This window comes from Palaemon carinicauda, chromosome 17 (assembly GCF_036898095.1).
Source record: "Palaemon carinicauda isolate YSFRI2023 chromosome 17, ASM3689809v2, whole genome shotgun sequence".
NCBI lineage: Eukaryota > Metazoa > Arthropoda > Malacostraca > Decapoda > Palaemonidae > Palaemon > Palaemon carinicauda.
In genome coordinates, this window is record NC_090741.1 from 42,657,756 (window position 1) to 42,667,184 (window position 9,429).

The 9,429-nt window shown below is 41.4% G+C and overlaps 1 protein-coding gene across 1 annotated transcript in view; it reads left to right on the forward strand.

Annotated features, from left to right (window-relative positions):
- The window catches only part of LOC137656324 (protein bric-a-brac 1-like), a 38,723-nt gene that overhangs the window by 27,403 nt on the left and 1,891 nt on the right, over positions 1 to 9,429 (forward strand). The window contains exons 4-6 of the mRNA XM_068390497.1: positions 32 to 153; positions 4,980 to 5,267; positions 7,353 to 7,569. Coding sequence (XP_068246598.1) covers positions 32 to 153; positions 4,980 to 5,267; positions 7,353 to 7,569 — 627 coding nt within the window. The remainder of the gene's footprint in view (positions 1 to 31; positions 154 to 4,979; positions 5,268 to 7,352; positions 7,570 to 9,429) is intronic.

A 9,429-nucleotide genomic window follows, 5' to 3' on the forward strand; every position in this document is an offset into this window, starting at 1 on the left:
GTCAGGATATTGACATAACTTTTATTTCCAGTGTTCATGAAAGATGTTCGTTGTGAAGACATGGAGGCATTGCTAGATTTCATGTATCGTGGTGTTGTTCACATCCCACAGGAGTCTCTCGCAGGATTGCTGAAAACTGCTGAGGGTTTACAGGTACAGTATTGTAATTATGATCTTAAATCCAAAAGTATTTGGGCTTTTTTTGGTAGATTATGTTATAGATTAGCCTTGTGAGTCCAGTGATTATAAGTACTGTATGAAATATGTGCAGTAGATACTGGAGTAATATAATTTAGTAGCATTCCGTACTCCAAACATTTGAAGTGTATTAAGTTTTCCAGTGGTTTATTAGGTCAAATGTAACATACATTCTATTTGTTCCTACATATACTTAAACCTGCGTCCTAGGGAATGTCTTCAGCGGAGCTGGAACATCATTTGAATTTATCAACGGAGTAGTTAACAACAGGTGGTACACGTGGCTGAGTAGCCTTGCCCACCCGCCTGTCGGCGACTCTCCACTTTTGTCTTTGGCTGCAACGAGTACGGGCGTACTTTCACCACCTATTCAAAGGCTTTGATCTTTATCTTTTACTTTCTACAGTAGTTAGTGACTGCTGGTAGTTTGTGCTGCTCATGAATGTGAATAAGCAAGAAATTCATACTTGCCGTGGAAAGAGCTGCGGCTGCAGCTGGTCTATGACTAAACAAGCTGTTGATCCACACTTGCTATGCTTCTTGCAGGGGTCATGATTATTCAAAATCATCCACATGTGCTGAGTGTAGATTATTGTCTTCTGTGCAGTGGCATGTTTATGCTTTAGAAGGGAGAAAGAGAGCTAAGCTTCCTCCTTGGTCTGTCTTGTCAACTCCCAAGATGACACCGAGGAATTCTTTCACCTCCTTCCTTCCCTCACAGAGTGCTCATGTTAGTGACTTTAGTGCATATTCTCTTGGCTCTGTCTCAAGGGAGTATGCAGCAGGAACAAGAAGGGCTCTTATCTGTATCGGCGGGTTTTTTAGGCATTTGTGGGGGGTGTGGAGTTCACTCAGTGATCTCCACACCCCAATGGAGGTTGGAAACTTTTCCTATGGCTGTGCAGACCAACAACGATGAGTTTGACTTGAGAAGGTTGGGTCTTCCATAGCACCTCCCAATCATGGCTGACAAAGGCTACTGCTTGGAGTTGAGCACAATCTTTTGACTGAAGGTTATAGACCTCTCCTCCTCATTGGAATTGTTCAAGTTCATGAGGAGCTTTGAGCATTCGTGCCCAACCTGGGACCTCAGGTCCTCTAGCGTGAGGCATGACCTGTGTTTTCAAGGCTCTTATGCATACCCTGTTTGAGCCTTTGAGAAGGTTGTTAAACAGTTATATCTCTTAAGACTGACTTTTTGCTAGCTTTGGCATTGATGAAGAGTAGGCAAATTGCATGGTCTCTCTTATCTAGTCACTGTACCAACCGTGTGTCACACGATAGTACATAGTTCATTTTGTGCTTGTATCTTCGCTTTCCCCTCGCACTAAAAACAACCTGAAATAACATGTCTGTTTTTCTCAATGGTAACAGTGTTGAATTTGAACATGAAAATTCTTGTTGCTTTGAGATTTTGTATATAAAGGAGAGTGTTCTACAATAAACTGACTCAGTTGCTTTTAACCTGTCTTTGAGTCACAACCTTCTTTCGGCCCGTCACGTTGGTGACCCCGGAGCGACTCGCTCTCCTCCCCTCTCACCGTTACTATGACGCCGTCAATGCATACCTTCTGCAGCAGTACTCGCCGTCGCCAGCCGCCCGTATAGCAATGCCTTTTCAGCTTTCTCAACAACCGTTGGGGGGACCAAAGGGCTTCGCTCACCTCGGGAAAATGACCAGTATCACTCGCCTGCAACCTGCCGCAGACGGCTCTCCTCGTGAGGTGAACCTACTTCATGCCCTTGGGGTAAGCCGTTTACCCGAACCTGTACGTGCTGCCATACCCGATGTCGATAGTTTACCCATAAAGGACTTGATGACCAAAGCCAATGCCCTTATGGACAGCCACTTCATCAACTACTACCTCTCCAGATTCAGGGCGCCCTATTTAACATGTTCAGTATGTGTCATTTTTTTTGGGGGGAGCCATGTACCAACCGTGTGTCACACGATCGTACATAGTTCATTTTGTGCTTGTATCTTCGCTCTCCCCTCGCACTAAAAAGAACCTGAAATAACATGTCTGTTTTTCTCAATGGTAACGGTGTTGAGTTTGAATATGAAAACTTTTGTTGCTTTGAGATTTTGGATATAAGGGAGTGTGTTCTACAATAAACTGACTCAGTTGCTTTCAACCTGTCTTTGAGTCACAACCTTCTCTCGGCCCAGAAGAGAAGAAACACCTGCACATCAACGTGCTGGAAATGATGGCACTCTATCATTTCCAGGCCTGTTTGAGAGAGCACTCGGTAGTGCTGATGAGCGACAACACGTCCGTGGTCACATACGTCAACAAGTAAGGGGCCACGCTCTGACGTCCCTTGCACGTAACCTTGTCAGCTAGGTACATTCCAGGCAAGAGAAATGTTCTGGCAGACGCCCGTAAGTCACAGAAACCAGGTAATAGGGGCAGAATGGTCTCTTTATCTTTGGATCGCGAGTCGAGTACTCGACCTCTGGGGAGAACCATGCATTGACCTTTCGCAACACGGCACAACGCCAAGCTTCCCGTGTTTTTCTCTCCAGTACCAGATCCTGCGGCTGCGTTCGAGGACGCTCTGCAACATCCTTGTGATCTACTGGATTGCTACACGTTTCCTCCCCTTTTTACTTGCTTCGCGCAGTCCTGTCCCGGGTCCTAGTAACTCCAGGACTCAGGATGACTCTCATTGCTCTACTATGGCCACACAAAGAGTGGTTTTCTGATCTGTTGTTGCTCCTGGTCGAGGCACCGAGAGAGCTACCACACTGGTCCAATCTCCTTCGGCAACCCTTGTCGAACAGGTACCACCAGGCGGTGCAATCGCTCAGACTTCACGCATGGAGACTATCCAGCATCTCCTCAGAATGCGAAGCTTTTTGGAACTCGCTGCGAGAGATGTCGGGATACCTTAGAAAATCCTCCTCTTCAGTCTACCAGGAAAGTGGTTGGTCTTCTGTGATTGTTGTAGTGGAAGGGGTATCTCTCCGGGCGGAGCCTCCCTGACTCAAATCGCGGACTTCCTAGTCTTTCTTCGCAGAGATAAGCTCCTTTCTGTTACTGCCATTAAAGGGTATAGGTCTGTCCTTGCAATGGTGTTCTGTCTGAAGGGCATACTGTAGATATCTCCAATGCACTGGGGATTTCTATGCTCATTAAGAGCTTCGAACAGTCGTGTCCCCCGAGGGAACTTCGAGTTCCCCAGTGAGATGTCACCTTAGTTCTCGGGTCTCTCACTCGTGCTCCGTATGAACCCTTGAGCCGTGCCTCAGATAGGCACTTGACCTTTAAGATTGTTTTTTTCTGCTAGCCTTAGCATCGGCGAAGAGAGTCGGGGAGTTACATGGCTTCTCTTGTAATGTCACTCACGCAGATGGTTGGAAGGAAATCTCCTTGAGTTTTGTGCCAGAGTTTGTGGCCAAGACTCAGAACCCAGTGATCCACGATCCCAGGTTCGAGGCCTTCACTATTCTTTCCTTACCGGATGCGGCGAGTGGCGGTTCAGGTGAGAAACTTCTCTGTCCTGTCAGGTGTCTCCGGCGCTATCTTAAGCAAACTGTGCATCTCAGATCTGAATGTCGACGACTCTTCATTAGCACCGGCAGAGCCAAGAAGGAGGTGTCGAGGAACACGATATCCTTCTGGATCCTTGAAACCGTCTGCGAGGCATATGAGACTTCCTCAAGAGTCCAAGCACCAACGAGGGTTAAAAGCTCACGAGATTAGAGATATTGCCCCCACACTCGCTTTCAAGAGAAATCTTGCAGTGGGCCAAGTGCTGAAGGCTGGTCTCGGCCTTTTACTTGAGGGAGTTTACGCAAAAGTCCTTGGACACCTTTGTTCTTGGCCCTGTGATAGCGCCTCAAGCTATTGTCTGACCTCTCCAGTTCCTCCGGGACAGGGAAGTCTCTTGTCTTGATTTTATGGTATGTTTGGCAGTGTGAAAGCAGTCTGCAGGTGATTCGCCTTTCTCTCTGTCTCCTCCCTTGGAGTTCCATATATCAAGACAAGTCTTCCTAGGTAAGACTGCTAGAGTTTGGTTACAGGTATTCTCCCCCCGTCTTCTGCTAGGCAGGGTTTTGGAGGTTCATCCAGTCATTGTAACCCTAGGGTTGAGTGTCTCTTACGTTCAAGCTCTCAGGTCGCGCGATGCTCTTACACATCGCTCGGCGGCTCCCAGTCTCTCAGACCCCACCATCATCATGTTGAGTCAATAGACGGGTAGGTGGATTTAGTCCTCTGCTCTCATTCGAGACCAGGTCTATATTCGGGCAGATAGCTGTCCACAAACAGCAAAGACAGACCTCCCACCAACCAGTGGGTCTTCTTATATTAAATGATTACGAGGTTTGTATATCGCGTCGGAACAAATGACAATTTGTCCTAAATTGTATTTTTCCTAGCTATGCAAACCCGTAATCATTTAATATAAATGCCCGCCTCTACCACCCCTCTTATGTTCCACATTGAGCCTAAAGCGTTTGAATGAGGAAAGTGGGGTGGGGAGGGGGGAGCACCCCATACCGCCAGCCAACCAATCAGCACAACTGCCTGGTTTTCTTTCTCTTCGGCTGTTTCAGCTGAGCTGAAGCGAATTCCTATATTAAATGATTACGGGTTTCTATAGCTAGGAAGAATATAATTTAGGGCAAATTGTCATATTTTATATGTTGAAAAATTTAATTTAAAATGGAATAAGTTATATAGTGTAGTGATAATATAGTCTAGGTAATTTAGGCTCTTGAATTGATTTCTTAGTTCTTGAAAATATCTTTTGTATTTTGTATTGTTACTTTACAGATAAGAGGCTTAGGCTTGTTTGCTAAAGAAGCAGCTTCGGCAGAACTCGCTCCTAACTCCTCCTCGGAGCGGTCGGTCGTGACCGGAGCCTTGGAACCAAATGTGTTGATGAGCCCCGAACGCAAGCGGCCCTTCGAGATGGATCACGGAGAACCTACCTTAGTCAATTTTTCTGATGCTGAACTGGACGACTCGACGTTGCACACACCAAAGAAAGTGAAAAATGACGACTCGCTCAATGAACATCCAGCTCCTATACCAGAATTACCAAGAGTTTCAGAAGACATGGTAAGGCTTTGTTTCATCGTAATGTGTAATTGGTTGTACAGAAGGTCCTCAATGGAGAGCCAGTCACCTTTGATTCTGTAAGTAGGGGATGTTCTTTTCCCTGGGGGACTACACCTGCTCTTCTCACAGGTGCTTGACACATCTCCAAAGGCACAGGTGTGCTATATTTTACAGGAGTGATGTCATTGGGGAACTAGTTAACCAGCTTCCTTTGTCCAACTTCTCTTCTTCTTCTTCTTCTTCTTCTTCTTCTTCTTCTTCTTCTTCTTCTTCTTCTTCTTCTTTTTCTTTTTTTCTTCCCCAGTAATGAGTGGGAACTTCATGATGTTACAAACTTTCAGAGATACAAATTCAAATCCAACTGAAATAATAAATTTCAGAAATGGTATGAAAAGCTCTATGAAATACTGTTATAAAACAATGTTTTATAATTTAATGCAGTAAGTAAGATGACATTTGCAACATGAAACGGGTCTATTTGTTGACCTTTGAGCTGGAAATTGCAGGCACGTGAGTTAGGTGAAGCCTACCCAAGGCCAAAATTATAAAAAATTCAATGTTCCGACAGCTTTTTGGAATCTGTTAAGGTTGTAAGTTGAGGGCTATCTGAAATTTTGCCGTTTGTAATTTATCTATCCGGAAATTTATGTTAAATTTTGTAAGATTTCTATTGTCAATTGGAGGAGGCAAATTACATCTTTGTCTTTGAACTGTATCATTGTTCCATTGCAGCGATATTAGTAACTTCTTTAACAAACAGTTTAATTGAAGTTTATACATACATACATACATATACCAAGGCACTTCCCCCAATTTTGGGGGGTAGCTGACATCAACAAATGAAACAAAACAAAAAAGGGGACCTCTACTCTCTACGTTCCTCCAGCCTAACAAGGGATTCAACCGAGTTCAGCTGGTACTGCTAGGGTGCCACAGCCCACCTTCCCACATTTCCACCACAGATGAAGCTTCATAATGCTGAATCCCCTACTGCTGCTACCTACGCGGTCATCTAAGGCATCGGAGGCAGCAGCAGGGCCTACCGGAACTGCGTCACAACCCCTCGCCATTCATTCCTATTTCTAGCACGCTCTCTTGCCTCTCTCTTCTATCCTCCTATCACCCAAAGCTTCCTTCACTCCATCCATCCACCCAAACCTTGGCCTTCCTCTTGAAGTTTATAAATGGGGAATACAGTTTCTGTATATTCATGCAGAGAGCGATACAAAAGTGTCTTACCTTAAGGCTAGTAGGGCTCAGCTTAAAGATTTGTTCTTGAAGGATAACAGAAAATTAGAGCAAGGTAAAGCTCAGAGAAATTGAACAGCTTAGTTGGAAGTGATCAAAGGGAACACATGAATATTAATACTCAGTGAGTAGTGTAGTTGGTACTAAAGGGTTTCAGCAAAAAAAAGAAAAAATGTCTATTTACTTATTGCTCCCCAACATGGCAAACATATTAAGAGTTACTCTATTAATAAAAATGTTCAGCATGTACAGTTGTATTTGTTTCAGATCCTTCAAGTCTTGCAAGTTTTGTTATTAACATTTACTTACATACATATACCAAGGCACTTCCCCCAATTTTGGGGGGTAGCCGACATCAACAAAGAAACAAAAACAAAAAGGGGACCTCTACTCTCTACGTTCCTCCCAGCCTAACAAGGGACTCAACCGAGTTCAGCTGGTACTGCTAGGGTGTTTACTTAATATATATAAAATGTAGAGAGGAAAGCTCACCTTTCTTTCATTTGTTTGATGTCGGCTACCCCCCAAAATTGGGGGGGCAGTGCCTTGGTATATGTATGTATGATGTAAAATAATTGCAGTAAATACACCAATTACAATTCAAAGATATAAGAATTCATCCTAACGATTAGACATATTTTATGAGAAAGAAGAATTTTGACTTCATCTCTGGTTAAAATATGTTTTTTTTTTAACCTGTAAGTTCCAAAGACTATCAAGTTTTCAGAAGTGGAGTAGTGCAATTTTACAGAGAGGGACTTTATGGGGTTGTACACTAAAGTTCAAATAGGGTGAATTTTCATACAATGAATTAATTTTTGTTTTTCTTCATTGCAGCTTGACTTAGGTGGAGGAATCAGCATTCACACGAGTGACTACTTCAAATTCCGTCGAACAAATGCCAATCGCTACATCAACGACTTGCTTCGCTACTTTTTCCCTGTTGAAGTGCTCGCAACGTCCTCACTAACCGGGGGAGAGTGTTTTGCAAACAAAGCTAAAAGAACATCTCTAAAGAATCAGCTTGATCCCTGCATTATCAGAGTTATCACCCGTATGTACCCAGCATTCTATTTTTTGTCTGTTCACCAAAGGTTTCTAAAGTAGTCATGAGGATTTTTTTTTGGTCCTGTTAATAACAAAAAAGCTTACACACAACATTTGGCCCTGTCTAAAAATGCTTATTGAGTCTTACCATTTTTAGGATGACAGAACGACCTCCTGAATAATGTCAGTTTGTTCCGGAACTGGAATACAAACCACGTTATTTATTAGGGGTTATACTTTCGTCAGAGCTGAAATGACGAGGCATTAAAATTTAGCGAGGGTTAACTACCTACACCGCTAGTTAGTGGGGGGTAGGGGGGTAGCTTGCTACCACTCCCATCCATACACCTGTAATTTAGTCACTTTACTTTTGGCTCGGATGAAGAGCGGTTGTTTCCGCTCTTCCTCCTCGCCTATTCTGGATTGCCATTAATTTTTGTCTTTTAACTTACTTTTTCTTATATATATATATATATATATATATATATATATATATATATATATATATATATATAATATATATATATATATATTATATATATATATATATATATATATATATATATATAATATATATATATATATATATATATATATATATATATTATATATATATATATATATATATATATATATATATATATATATATACATACATACATATACAGTAGGGTCCCGAATTATGCGAGAATTTGGTCGATTAATGACCTCGTGTAAATGGAAAATCGCGAATTTCGAAACACACAACTAACAGAAATAATTCCATTCCGGCCATGGCAACCAGCAATTTGCCTATTCAAATGTGTTTACTACCCATTTCCAATACTTTCTTTGTACTATACTGTATTTCTTTATAATATCAAATTGTTTTTGTAAATAAATAAAACTTTTAATATACTTTAAAGTTCTAATAACTTGAAAAATGGTTAAAATTACAACCAGGATAGGTGTAAACACCATATATTTCCCGTTATAACACAACCCAAAATACAGACAAATTTTAATGTTTATCATATCTATTGTATAATACAACTGGTGAATAGCAAAACCATCACTCTATAGACTAGCTTGTTGTATGATTGAAAATCCAGAATTATCAAAATAAGGCGATTTTATATCATGCGTTTCCTAAACACGCTAAAAAGCACAATAGAAAACGACAACCAATGTTTTGTTTACGTTTATCTCTGATCACAACGAAGAAACAGACGCATTTATACATCTGTGTTTTTGAATTGACAGTAATTTTACCAAGTATAGATTATATGTTGAATTTGTTATTACCAATGTTCTAATTATTTTTTATTAGAACTTTCAAATAAATGAAATGAATGCTATTTATGAAATGTTTTTCTTTATGATGCCGCCTGAAACGGAAACCTTCCATTTGTTTACGCTCCATCTTCGATCATAATAAAGAAACGAATGCATTAAACACACATGATCTAAGTCATAACTAATGATATTACAAACATTTAGTAAACATTATGTTATTACAAATATTTTACTTACCGTATCCATATAAATTCCTAAATTCGTAGCAAAGCTGGAAATTTTTTTTTCCTTATGCGTTCAATCCACAATAGCAAACTGCCGCTAATGACAGAGTGATAACTTACGATAATTCTAAACTGTTACGAAAGATAATTGTCCTTTCCATATCCAAAATACTTTTCCTAACTTCAGTTATAAGTCAACTTGTACCCACCTCAATTATGGATCCATATGCAAAAAAGGTAAAAGAAGTAATTACTAGGCCTATTTTTAAAGTCACCGAACAATTAGGTTACCGCTATAACGTTCGATGAGAGAGAGAGAGAGAGAGAGAGAGAGAGAGAGAGAGAGAGAGAGAGAGAGAGAGATGGTT